Source organism: Talpa occidentalis, unplaced genomic scaffold (genome assembly GCF_014898055.3).
Source record: "Talpa occidentalis isolate TD23 unplaced genomic scaffold, MPIMG_talOcc4v2.1 talOcc4.7, whole genome shotgun sequence".
Taxonomy (NCBI): Eukaryota; Metazoa; Chordata; class Mammalia; order Eulipotyphla; family Talpidae; genus Talpa; species Talpa occidentalis.
Window position 1 is genome coordinate 52,537,408 of NW_023605083.1, and position 14,255 is coordinate 52,551,662.

General features: G+C 34.9%; 1 protein-coding gene across 1 annotated transcript in view; it reads left to right on the forward strand.

The window, feature by feature from the left end:
- Window positions 1-14,255, forward strand: part of DCAF10 (DDB1 and CUL4 associated factor 10) — a 41,376-nt gene that overhangs the window by 10,537 nt on the left and 16,584 nt on the right. Inside the window, 1 exon segment of the mRNA XM_037491596.2 lies at window positions 4,225-4,338. Within this exon segment, the coding sequence (XP_037347493.1) occupies window positions 4,225-4,338 (114 nt within the window).

Below are 14,255 nucleotides of genomic sequence, written 5' to 3' on the forward strand. Positions count from 1 at the left end.
GCACGAGTTCAATCCCTGGCCAGAGAGCTACCCACATGGTGTAGCAGTCCTCTCCTGACTCACCCGCTGCTCCCCTCCACAGTGTATTTCAGTAAATCTGCCTGTTCTGCTCCCCACTCTGTCTCTGGTGAATCCTCTCCCCTCCACATCTCTGGCCTGTACTCCAGTTCTTTTATGCATAAATAAATAGATAATTGAATCTTTTTTAAAAAAAGAAGAAGAAAAAGGGCCTTCATGGTGGCGCAGGCGGTTGAGCGCAGCACTGTGAAGCTGTCCGCAGCCTCTGCAGTGCCAGTTCAATCCCCGTCAGCCTCGGAGCAACCCACTTGGCAAGCAGACCTCTCCCATTTCACCCACTGCTCCCCTCAGCAGTGTATTTCGTCAGTCTGCCTATTCTGTTTCCCGCTGTCTCTGGTGAATCCTCTCACCCTCCCGTGCATCGGTCCTGTACCCCGGTTCTTGTATAAATAAAATAAATCTTAAAAAAAAAAGAAGAAAAAGAAAACATGTACAGAATAAAGTTAAAATACACTAATTGCTACCTAGAACTTCATATCCAAATCCATCAATAATACAGACTTTCAGTTATAAAAATTGAAAGAATACATCACTATCAAACCTACATGAAAATAAATACCAAAAATCATCCTTTGAGGTGAAGGAAAATTACCTCACATGGAGGAGCAGATATGCAGAAATTAATAGAAAGCACAGAAAATGAGCAAATTTAAGTGAATATTGTAAAACAGGACTTTGTAGTGAACTTGAAATTTATATTTAACTAAGAGATAATTCAAAAAATAAATATTAGACAGGATGTGATAAAAGGAATGAATGTGCTAGAGTTCTTGCATCATCCAGAAAGTGGTGATTTGTACTTCACCTTAAGTGAAATACAGTTCACTTAAAAGAAAAGTAAAACAGGGCCTCCCTGGTGGCACAAGGGTTAAAGACGGCACTACCAAGCTGTCCACAGCCACTGCAGCATGAACAATGATACAGCAGACCTCTCCTGTCTCGCCTGCTGCTCCCCTCAGCAGTGTATTTCAGTAGATCTGCCTGTTTGATCCCTGGCAGGCCAGGGAACAACCCACATGGTGCCTGTTCTGCTCCCCACTCTCTGGTGGGGACACCTCTGGCCTGTACCCCAGTTCTTGGATGCATAAATAAATAAATCTTTAAAAATAAATAAAAAAATAAATTTGAAAAAGTAAAACAATGCATATTTAACACACTAAATAGCGAAGGAGAATATATAAATAATTACTTTTGCTCTGTCATTAAAATTTTTTTTATTGTAGTCACATTGGTTTAAAACACTATGTAGGTGTCAGGTGTAAATAGCATTATAATTTAACATCTTATTCCACATTTGATCACCACCCAAAATACAATTAATCGTCTTCAGCCAATTTACCCACCCACATTCTCTTTACCCATTTGGTAAAAACCATTTTATTCTTTTAATCTGAGACTTTGTTTTATCTTTATCTCCTGCATATGAGTAATTTCATACCGTATTTGTCTTTCTCTAACTTATTTCACTTGATGAAATTAACTCAAAATGGATTAAAGACTTGGATGTAAGACCTGCAACCATAAAATACATAGGGAAAATAACGCAGATAAGCTCATTGACATAGGTCTTTAAAATTTTGTGGGGACTTGACTCTAGTGGCAGGAGAAACAAAAATAAATAAATGAGATTATATCAAACAAAAAAGCTTTTGCACAGTGAAAGAAACCATAAAAACAAAAGTCGACCTCCCATGGAAAAGTAAAACTAATTTTAAAAATAGGCAATGACAAGGGCCTAGTCAGAAAAGACAAATGAAAAACAAATATTAAGAAGACAGATCAAATGTAAAGATTACTAGTGATTACTTTCAATGTAAATTCAGTAGGACAAAGATAAAGATTGCTTAAATTTACTTATAGAAAACATACCTGAAATATAAGATTACAGAAAGTTTTAAAGTAAAAGGATATGAAGTTACACTATTGCTAGCATTAAGTGTTAAATGAAAGTTGGTGTGCTATATGAATATCAAGCAAAATAAAAAATGCAAATTTTATGTATTTCCCAGTATTGAAATTGAATAGAGAATGTTCTTCAATGAAAATGCAAGTTAAACTAGAAAAAACTGGAAAATCTCATGTTTGGAAATACCTTTCTAAATAACCTTTCATTCGGGCCTCCCCGGTGGCGCAGCGGTTGAGCGCTGGGCTGCGAAGCTGCTCTTGCAGCACCGGTTTGATCCCCCGGCCACCGGCAAGGGTCCCACATGGTGCGCAGATCTCTCCTGCCACCCACTACTCCCCTCAGCAGTGTATTTCATCGGTCTGCCTGTTCTGTTCCCTGCTCTGGCTCTGGTGAATTCTCTCACCCTCCCGTGCTTCTGACTGTACCCAGTGCTTGTCTAAATAAATAAATAAATCTTTAAAAAAAAATAAAATAAATAAATAACCTTTCACTCAAAGAAGAGATCACTGTACACATTACAAAATTTAAAATGATGAAAACTGGGCCTCCCCTGGTGGCGCAGCAGTTGAGCGCTGGTCTGTGAAGCTGCCCGCAGCCTCTGCAGCGCCGGTTCGATTCCCGGCTGCCAGGGAGGGTCCCACATGGTGCGCAGACCTCTCCTGCTGCCCGCTGCTCCCCTCAGCAGTGTATTTCGTTAGTTCCCCCCTCTGTTCCCTGCTCTGGCTCTGGTGAATTCTCTCACCCTCCCGTGCTTCTGACTGTACCCAGCGCTTGTATAAATAAATAAATAAATCTTTAAAAAAAAAAAACTATTAAAAAAATAAAGTATTTAAAAAAAAATAAAAATAAAAAAAATAAAATGATGAAAACTCAACATTTGTTTAATTATAGCTAAAGCTATATAAAGGCTAACCTAGCCCTAAATACATATATTAGAAATAAAGGCTGAAAGTAAAAAAGCTAAGAAAGAGGGCCTCCCCTGGTGGCGCAGCAGTTGCGCACTGGGCTGCGAAGCTGCCCACAGCCTCTGCAGCGCCGGTTCGATCCCTGGCCGCCGGCGAGGGTCCCACATGGCGCGCAGACCTCTCCTGCCGTGCCCGCTGCTCCCCTCAGCAGTGTACTTTGTCAGTCTGCCTGTTCTGCTCCCCGCTCTGGCTCTGGTGAATTCTCTCGCCCTCCCACGCTTCTGGCTGTACCCAGTGCTTGTATAAATAAATAAATAAATAAAAAAAAAAAAAAAAAAAAAAAAGCTAAGAAAGACCCTGTCAAATTAGAAACACAACCACAAATTTAGCTCAGAGAAGACAGACAATCAAAGGAGAAATTAACCACTTTGTAAAACAATTTTTCTTTATCTTCCAGATGATCAAATTTATAACCCAAAGAGTTTGAAATTTTACTTCTACTACCAAACATAAAAGCATCTATAAATGCATTGAAGGACATATACAAGAATTTAAAACAACTTTATTTACAATTAGAAGGACATAAATATCCACCAACAGTGGAATGTAAAATAAAATTGTTAGCATAATAATAATGAAAATGCAGGAACATGGCTGGACCTCACAAAATATAATACTGTGCAAAATAAGCCAGACATACAAGTTTTTTTAAGATAATATTGCTATGTGACATGATATTGTTATGTGACTGTTCCTTTTGGGAAAATTCAGTGATGTATTCTTATGATTTGTATATTTTTCTCAATGCATTTTATATTTCAATGTAAAAAATTTAAAAGTAGAAAGAGAAGCTAATGTGAACAACTGTATGCCAATAAAAATTTAAACCAAAGTGAAACAGTCAACTCTTAGAAAAGTAGAAATTGCCAAAACTGAAATTGTAAAAAAATAGCCATAAACACACTGCATCAGTTAGAAATCTCATCTCATACCAAACTCCCGGGTCAAGATAGTTTTATATTCCAATTTTCTACAAACTATATAAGTGTATGAAATGGGAAGGCCCTCTATTCAACTCATTTCCTGTCCTGACTTGCCCGCTTCTCCCCTCAGCAGCGTATTTCAGTCTGCCTGTTCTGTTCCCTGCTGTCTCTGGTGAATCCTCTCACCCCCCACATCTCTGGCCTGTACCCCAGTTCCTGTATGCATAAATAAATAAATCCTTATAAAAAATAAATACTTTCTACTAATGTGTGAAAAGAAGTTATTCATGTATACCTTGTGGGATTATAAATAAATGAGTATCAATAAGAGAAATGTGTCATTTGCTTTCAGGTCAGTCCTGACAGTTGCTTGTGAACAGACTGAAGTGCTGCTTTTCGACCCTATATCTTCAAAGCACATAAAAACACTTTCTGAAGCTCATGAAGACTGCGTAAATAATATCAGGTTAGTATTATTGTGAAAAGTGAAATTTAATAGTATGACCTAAAATATTGTTTTGAAAGTTGTGAAAATCTGTAATGCCTTTTCCAATACTCTTAGATGATCCACATTGGTGAATTGTGACTCTTATCCTTTGTGAAACTTATCCCTTTAATTACAAAACTATTCACCATTTTGAATTGGAATCTTTCAGAAATACATTTTTCACTTCCATAGTATTTTACCTTTTCTCTTTATATATCAGGGTCATCATTATGAACCTCAGCCATGTATTTTGCTAGTTCTGTCTTTGGGCTAAATATCTTTGGGCTAAATATCTGTGTAAAATTATGCAGTTCCATTGCTTAGCATCTCTCATCACTACTTTCTAAATGCAAATTGTTGAAGGAAAAAAACCACATATGTACAGAGAACATCTTTATTGCCCTTTCAATTATCAGAATAAGAAATAAGTAACTGTTCAATGGCTTGGTGGATTAATATGCAGTCATTAAAATGATAGTCACAAAGATTACATATCAGCATAGAAAAATGTTGGGAAATATAGGTTAAAATTATGATAAAGATTGCACAAAGATGAAATGATTTAGAAGAAAAAGCATAGAATGCAATACTTTAAATGCTAATAGTGAATGACTTAGAATGAATGAAGTATGAGTAATTCTCTATTTTTTAAACTTTATGTAATGAAACACTACTTTTATAATTATTACTTTTAATATTCTAAAAAAAGAAATATGGAAATTACTTCTAGTCAAGGTGACCTACTGAGTTTAATATATCTCTATGTTCCAAACACACAGAAGAATAAGTATCACAAAAGACATACCCAGATTCTGAAACAACATAAACATCTTTGTGAACCAGAAATGGAACACAGGCACAAAGCAATAATAGGATTAAAACCACAAGCCTACTGGTTTTCATTCTGGCACTGACATCCAATAGTTTAGCTCTTGTCACAATTCACTAGCACCAAGTGTTTCATGTGAGGCAGGAATCAGCCAGAATCACTTCTCTGAATGCAGAGATTTGGTTAAAATGTCTTTCCCATTTGTGAAGGGCTAAAAGAAAAAAAGATACTTATTACCTGGTTATAGGTTTTAGCTGATAAAAAAAACAGCGTTAAGATTAGGAATTTAATGAGGCCATTTGCCAGGTAACTGACTACATGTATATATTCAGTAGTTCTAACTATCATGAAATTGGAGCTAGAATTGTGAGATTTAGTTTTGAAATAGGGATCTAGAAATAAAATTGGAGAAACTATAAAATTATTAAATAGGAAGGGAGAGGAAAATTAAAAACCATTCCTGTCAAAATGAGCTTATAGCCAAACTTCTAAAACTCGTGAATATAACTAATATTAATATAACAGAATCAGCAACTAAAACAGGCATTTTCTCTGGATGAAATTAATTTTATGGAGTAGTCCAACAAAGACTTTATTTTTAAAAATAAATTATTTTATTTATTTTTTTTTGACTAGGTAATACATGCACGTGGTACAAAATTCAAAGGTACAAAAGGGTAAACAGTGAAAAGTAAGTCTATCTCCCACCTCTGTCCCCTAGACACCCAGTTCCTCTCCCCAGAGGCAACCACTATTACCAATTTCTTGCTATCCTTTCTGAGATAGTTTATGTATGTACAAGTATACTCACATACACATACAATTATATAAATGGTAGCATTCTACACATACTATTATATGCTTTACTTTTTCACTTCATAACATACATAGAGATCATTCCATTTTAGTGCCTGTGGGATGATCTTATTCTTTTTAACGGCTGCATAGTATTCCATTGATTAGGAGAAACTTAGAGCATTTTTAGGATATTCAAAGAAATAAGGGATACTTTTTAAAGAGAGCTCAAAATTATGACGCAAAAGAGATTAAACAGGTTAATGTGGAAAAGAACCAACTACAACTCTTAGAATTAAAAATGTAGTTGCTATGTAAAAAACTCAGTATATGATAAATTTTGCCCATTGAATCATTGTAAGAAAATTAGTGAGCTGGAAAATAGCACTAAAAAATTCACCTAGAGCACAGAAAAAGGAGAAAAATGTGAAGCTAAAAGACACAGAGGATTAATTGAGAAATCCAATGTATATGTAATAATAAGAAACACTGAAAAAGAAAATGCAGAGATTGGTAGAGAACTAATTTTTGAAGACAATACAAAAGCTGAAAAGAACAACCTGAGTCCTTGAATCAAAATAAATTCCAAAATATCAAGTAAGTTAAATAAATACATATTTAGACAGGTTATGGTAAAATTCTAAAATTTCAAAGATAAAAAAGAAAATCTTAAAAGGTACAAAATTAGAAACCAGATTACCTATAGATATGATAACTAAACTATTAGAAGTTTTCTCATCAGCAATAGATGATGCCAGGAGAAAATGGGGCAATATCTTAAAATACTAAGGCAAACTAATTCTCAGTGTTATTATCCATAGTCATGTCCAGGGAAAATGTTATTCTAGAATGAAAAATTTTAATTTGGTAATATAATAAATATTATTAACTGCAGAAAGATAATTTAGTTTTTTTTTGGAGAGAGAGGAGTGCATTTTAAACAAAGTTAAAACTAAGACTAGCACTGTCCAATAAAATTGTAATTCTAGCCACATATATAAGTTAAAATTTTTCTAGTAATCCCATTAAAAGAGAAACTAGAAACAGGTGATATTAATTTTTATAGTATAATTATGCCCAGTATGTCTAAAACATTTCAACATGTAATTAGTATAAAAATTATTGAGATATTTTAACCATCATTTTTTTTCTTGCGAAATTTCTAAATTAAGTGTATATTTTACACTTAGAGCATACCTCAATTCAGACTAATCACATAGTAAGGATCAAAGAAAGCTATGTCTGGCTATTGGCTACCAAAGTGGAGTTTATCTCTAGATAGTAACAATAAATAGGTTGTATCATTAAATGTATATGATGAAAATGAAAACTAAACTAACAGTAATTACAGCAGTGGAAATAAGAGTTTTCAAACCACAGAAAGGGGGAGAGAGAAGAGAATATTGACAATCTGATCAGATCAGTGGAAGAAAAGAAAGCCTAATAAAGTAAAAAAAATCTTTAAAAAAACAAAGGAAACAAATAGAAAACAACTAGAAATAGTTTCAAATATATGATTAGTTCACAGAAAGTACAAATGGACTGATCTTCTTTGTTTAAAGACACAGAGACACAATTTGAATAAAAAGGAAATCATCTAATAACAAAAACAAAACTGCCCAGAAATGGAAAATTTGATGCAGATTATCATTATTGGGCAGATGGAAGACCAAAGGCTTTAGAAGAGATAAAATGCAACTATATATATACAAAGAAAAAACTCATCAAGAAGATATAATACTCATGAACTTATTTTGCACCTTGAAATATTCAAGGCAAAAACAGAATTTTTAGGACTTCCTAATCTATAATTTTTTTTTTTTAAGATTTATTTATTTATTTATACAAGCACTGGGTACAGTCAGAAGCGTGGAAGGGTGAGAGAATTCACCAGAGCCAGAGCAGGGAGCAGAATAGGCAGAAGGACCGAAGCACACAGCTCAGGGGAGCAGCGGGCAGCAGGAGAGGTCTGCGCGCCATGTGGGACCCTCCTCCGGTGGCCGGGGAGCAGCCGGGGATGGAACCTGCGCTGCAGAGGCTGCAGGCAGCTTCACAACCCAGTGCTCAACCACTGCGCCACCAGGGAGGGCCCCTAGTCTATAATTATAGTAAGAGTTTTAATATAGCTCCCTCCAAAACTAGTCAATCAAACAGATAAAAATTAGGCTATAGAAGACTTTAAAATATCCTGAACCTTTCCATTGAAAATAGAAATTCAAGATAAAATTTAAAATCTACATTTATTAATGTATAATTAAGCTGACAAGGAAGATAAGAATCCTTGAACCAAAAATGAAGTGGAAGCAGGAATGCAAGTAGTAGTTATGATTTTTAATATGGAGGCATCTACCAAATGCTGATGATCTTGAGCCATTTGACAGGTATGAGGAGAACAGGAGAGGACAGGAGATTTAATTTTAGGGTCAGTTCCAGGTGAGGAGTCTAGAAGAAAACTGCATAAGTTTAGAACCCTAAAGGGTTACACTTTCACTATTAAGGTGACCTAAAAATAAACTACATTGTTCATCTGGAATGTGACACTGGGTGTCAGAAAATCTCTGTGAATTTCTAACTACAAGCCAGCTTTAATGCTTGTGAGGAGCCCAAATTCCTACTACCATATGGTCCAAACCTTCCAGCCAGCAATTTTAGATTGATTCTAGGTTAGTAGTGCTGCCAGGTCCCTGTAAAAACAAATGCAAATCTTCTCTGGAAGAGAAAACTCAGTATCATAAAGAAGTCAGTTCTCCCCATATTAATAATATAAATGTAGTGCAGTTTTAATCAAAATACCACCAAGGTTTTATTTTTTAAAAATTTTGATTTTGGGTCTCCCTGGTGGTCCAGCGTGCCAGCGCTATCAAGCTATCGCCAGCCACAGCAGCACAAGATTGATCCCTCCCCCTCTGCTGGCCAGGGAGCTAACCCACATGGCATAGCAGACCTTTCCTGTCTCTCCCACTGCCCCCCTCAGCAGTGTATTTCAGTAGATCTGCCTGTTCTGCTCCCCATTCTGTCTTTGATGAATCCTCTCACTCCCTGCACTTCTGGCCTCCACCCCAGTCCTCTTATGCATAAATAAAATCATCTTTAAAAAAAATTCATATTGAACAGCAAATTGTCAAGAATCTCTGAGACAATTCTGAGGAAGACAATATCAAATGTTGTCTTAGTACAAAGATAGAGTAAGTGGCCAGTGGACTAGAATAAAACTTCGGATACATGGGCCTCCCTGGTGGCGCAGCAGCTGAGCGCTGTGCTACAAAGCTGTCCACAGCCTCTGCAGTGCCAGTTTGATTCCCCTCTGGCCAGGGAGAAACCCACATGGCACAGCAGACCTCTCCTGCCTTGCCCGCTGCTCCCCTCAGCAGTGTCTTCGGTCTCTCTGCCTGTTCTGTTCCCCACTATGTCTCTGGTGAAATTCTCTCACCCTCCCATAATTCTGACCTGTACCCCAGTTCTTGTATAAATAAAATCTTTAAAAAATAAAAATAAAACTTCATATACAGCCCCATATATATATATGAAAATTTGACATATGACTGAAGACAAATGAGGGGAAAATGGAAAAGAGAATTTGCTATATGCATGAAAAAATAAAATGAGATCTCTATTTCATACCATAATTAAAAATAATTTAGAGTTATTAGGTTCCAGGTCTAATTATAAAAGCAAATCTTTAAAGCCTTAAAAGAAACAGAATATATTTATGTTCTAAGTATGAGAAAGAGTTTTTTTAAGTTAAAAAAGTATAAATCATTAAGGATTGATAAGTTCAATTGCATTGAAATGTAAAACTTGGGACCTCCGTGGTGACGCAGGGGTTAAAGTCTCAGCACTATCAGGCTGTTGCCAGCCACTGTGGCATGAAGTCAATCCCCACCAGGGAGCTGACCCACATGGCACAGTACACCTCTCCTTTTTTAACCATTGCTCCTCTCAGTAGTGAACTTCAGTAGATCTGCCTATTCCGCTTCCCACTCTGTCTCTGGTGAATCCTCTCACCCCCCGCACCTCTGGCCTACACCCCAATTCTACACAAAAATAAATAAAAAAATAAATCTTTGAAATGTAAAACTTCATTGTAACCAAAGACGACATAATAGTGTAAGGAGAGTAGCTTTGGACTGGTAGAAGAGTATAATGCATATAACAAAAAAAAGGATTAGTATACGGAATATATAAGACAATTACCTATAGTATAAGAGGCAGAATACTGAGTTCTAGAGAAACTAAAATGAGCAATAAATATAGATTTTCAAGCTTATTAGTTATTATGGAATCGTATCTAAAAATAATGAAGAAATACTGCAAATTGGCAAAGATGATGAAAAACAAATTATTGCTGGAGTGCAAACTGGTAAAATTAATTTGCAGAGGATTTTAGCAATATCTAGTAAAGCTGAAAAAAATTTTAAGTTAAAGCACTATGAATAAGATGTCTAAAGAAAGTTCATATAGCATTTTTAGTACTAGACTTAAATCTTCATGAAGAGGAAGATTGATGAATTCTAATACATGCATTCAATGGAATACTATACATCAGTTAAAATGAATGAACTAAAAGCATAGCATCTGAGATAACACCTCAGAAATTTAAGTTTAAGCCAGAAAAGCAAATTGTAAAATGAGCTGTATGGTGTGATACCATTTATATAAAGTTTAAAAATAAACATAAGCTTAATGAGGGCATGTATTTATTCTCTGCTCTTTTCCAAGCACCTAGAACTGTGCCTGACACATAGTAGGTGCTCATTATTTAAAGAATAAATTGAATGCAAAGCAATACTATAAATTGCCTGTGGTTACATACTTATGAATTTATGGTATTAAGAACTTGCATGGGGAGTAATGACAAGTTTGGATAGTGGTTCCCTCTGGAGAGGGAGGGAGGGGAATGGGATTGGGGAGGGATACACATGGTACTTCAACTGTGTTTGTAATGTCCAAAAAAAAATCTGAAAAAAAAATGTTAAGATTTGATAAAGCTGGGTGATGAATATCACAAGTATTTGTTATATTCGTAATTTTCTGTTTCTAATATTTTACAATTTAAAATTTTCTTACTGCAGAAAGAAAAGGTTTGTGTCAAGTTGTTTGGCCATACTCAAAGTGACCTCTGATCGATCTGCTGTTAGAATTTGCATTCTTTATCAATGTCAGCTCTCATTTGCTGCTATTAGTGTGACTGCCTTATTACCCCCGCCACTTACAAATTTGAATCACCTCCTTATCTGTTGGTTAGAAGAAAACAGATTTTAAAGAACTTAAGGGTGTTGCTTGAAGATCTAAAGGGTTCCTCTGACATGTGCTTAAATGTGCATTATTTATTAATAATACTAACTTCCATTTTTGAGGGCATACTATATTTCAGTCCTTTTGTAAAGCACTTTCATATATTGTTTAATACTGACATTATCCTAATATGGTACAGTTATGCCCATTTTAAAGAAGGAAGAAACTGAAATTTAGATAAAGAAACTTGCCTGATATATATAAGAAGTGGTAGAGCTGGAATTCATACTCAGTTCCATTATTCCACTTCACTGTACTGTTCAGAGAGATGGGCATGCATTTCCTGGTTTAGTACTAGTCACTACACATACTTAGCAATGTCTTCTAGTTCATTTCTTAGTTTTGAGATGTGCTAATCTTGTAAAATAAAAATAATGATAGTTGCAAAGAATGTTTTCCTTTGCTTCATATTTGGGGAAAATATATAATTTAAATTCTTAAGCCTACTAAATAGGCTTACTTATTCATGAAACTGTGCATTCAACAGATCATTTAATAATCCTGGATCCTCTCATTTATGAAGTTAATGGGGAGAACATAGGTTATCATCAGATGTCATCAGAATATATACTTAATGATATGACTGTTGAAACATTAATACCCATCTAGGTACCCAAGGATATACTTTTCCTCCTCCTCTGTTGGTTTTTTGCTTACTGTTATATTTCAAACATTATAATGTAAATGCAGTACTTATCAGTGGGAACATGAAAGATATAGAATTGCACAAAACTGAAAGTAATGTCAGAGAACTGGTCAAGTTACATATAAAATGATGATCCAATAGATTTAGACTAGTTATATCTTAGGGAAAAGAACATGACAGAAATGATGACATGATACATACTCCAAAAAATATGTAAATATCTGACAGGACTAAGGAAAGGCCCTTGGGAGAATTGACAAAGATGTTGAATATTGGGCCTCCCTGGTGGCGCAGCGGTTGAGCCCTGGTTTGGGAAGCTGCCCGCAGCTTCTGCAGCGCCGGTTCGATCCCCGGCTGCTCCAGGGCCACTGGAGGAGGGTCCCACATGGCGCGCAGACCTCTCTTGCCGCCCACTGCTCCCCTCAGCAGTGTACTTCGGTCCTTCTGCGCTCTGCTCCCCACTCTGGCTCTGGTGAATTCTCTCACCCTCCCGCACTTCTGACTGTGCCCAGTGCTTGTATAAATAAAAAAATAAATAAATCTTAAAAAAAAAAAAAAAAGATGTTGAATATTATACGGAAAGGATGCTCTTTTTTATTGTAGTACAAAACTCAGATGTGAAATAAGATGTCATATTCTGCTAATATTAATTTCATTGAAAGATTATTTTAAAAATTAAATTATTCTAAATATTTGCATCAAGTAAATGTAAGTTTTTTTTTTTTTTTAAAATAAAGACTCAACATATTCTTTCCCTTGTACAATAAAATGTTGGTACCTGTTTTAAGAGAATTCATTTTCAATTGCTATCATCTTTTATTAGTTACCCTTTGATAATAAAGACCTCAATTTATCTAGATGGCTTTTTATCTAGAGCTGTTGTAGTCATATGTTGTGGTTTGATGGGGACATACGGAGAAATTCTGTAATTCAGAAACTCATAGATTTAACAGTGCATGAAAGAGTGTCTCCTATTTTTTAGGGACTATACAATTACAAATACTTTACAATTATTAATTTATTAGGCTAGGCTGAGTTTTAATTTGAGAGAGCTGGCCCAGATATCCAAAGACTTGTCTGATACTTTATATTCACTTACTTTGGGATAAAAATTGCTATGGGAACTCTAACTGGTCTTATAGTACAAGTTCTTAATTTTTTATAATTTATTTACTTTGTTTACCAATGATTCTTCAATACCAAATTTTTTTTAATTTTACTATTTTTTTAAAATATTTTGTTTTATATAATTCTTACATCATTTTTGCACAATGTATGCATTTTCATTTTGGTTATATTCTCCATACAATTGCACCCCCCCTTATTTTGACCCTAGTCCTTCCTCTCCCCGCTCCTCCCCCCCCAGTGTGTCTCTGGTTTATAGTTGCTCGTTGATTTTGATTTTTACTTTGTATTAATTAGTCTTTTTCCTGGTCCCTTATTTAGGCTTTCTAAATTCCTGCTATAAGTGAGACCATAATACCAAAATTTTAATAGGTAATACTGTGAGACAGAAATGAGAAAATTAACGTCAAAATGTTGAATTTTTCTTTAAAGTAAACTTACTCAATTTAAAATTGTTAATTTTTGTTCCAAGATTATATTCTTTTATGCATTCTTAAATAAAAATATCCTTTCGAACAATAATGATAATTTTCTAATGACCTTATTGATAAAAATTTTAGACTGATTCCCCACTTTATTTTTTAAGATATCCAAGATTTTTAGAGATCTTTTTATAACTTATTGTAAGTCACTTTCTTGCTTGAAAGCATTCAGGGTAGACCACTGTGGCTTACAGCAATATAAACCCACTAGGACTTTGACTGTATATGTGATTTAAGTATTTTCTGTAGACTGAATAAAATAACTTAGTTTTGTGGGGTTTTTTTCCAAATGTGTAGAGATGCTTTTATGATGATGATCAGTTCATTTTAAAAGTTTGACTCTCCAGAAGCCTTTGTCATTATGTATTTTTCCTATATAATTCATGTCAGGTATAGAAGTCACTGAAATATTTTTATTTTGAAGTCTCATGTACCAGTAAACCTGTAAGGGAAAAATGTATTTAATAAGAATTAAATTTTTGATATAGTAAGAAAACAAACTATATCCAAAGATAGATGTTTGAAAAATTGAAGCGCATCTTCAGCAATTTTATCACTCAATAATATAAATAATACTGCAATAGGAACAGCAGCAAGAAAGATGAGTAACAATTCACAAAAATATATAATATTCCAATAAATGTGAAAAAAGCTCAATTTTACTAGAAACAAATTTCAGCTTTAACAATGATTCCCCTCCCCCACAATCTAGCACTTAACAGAA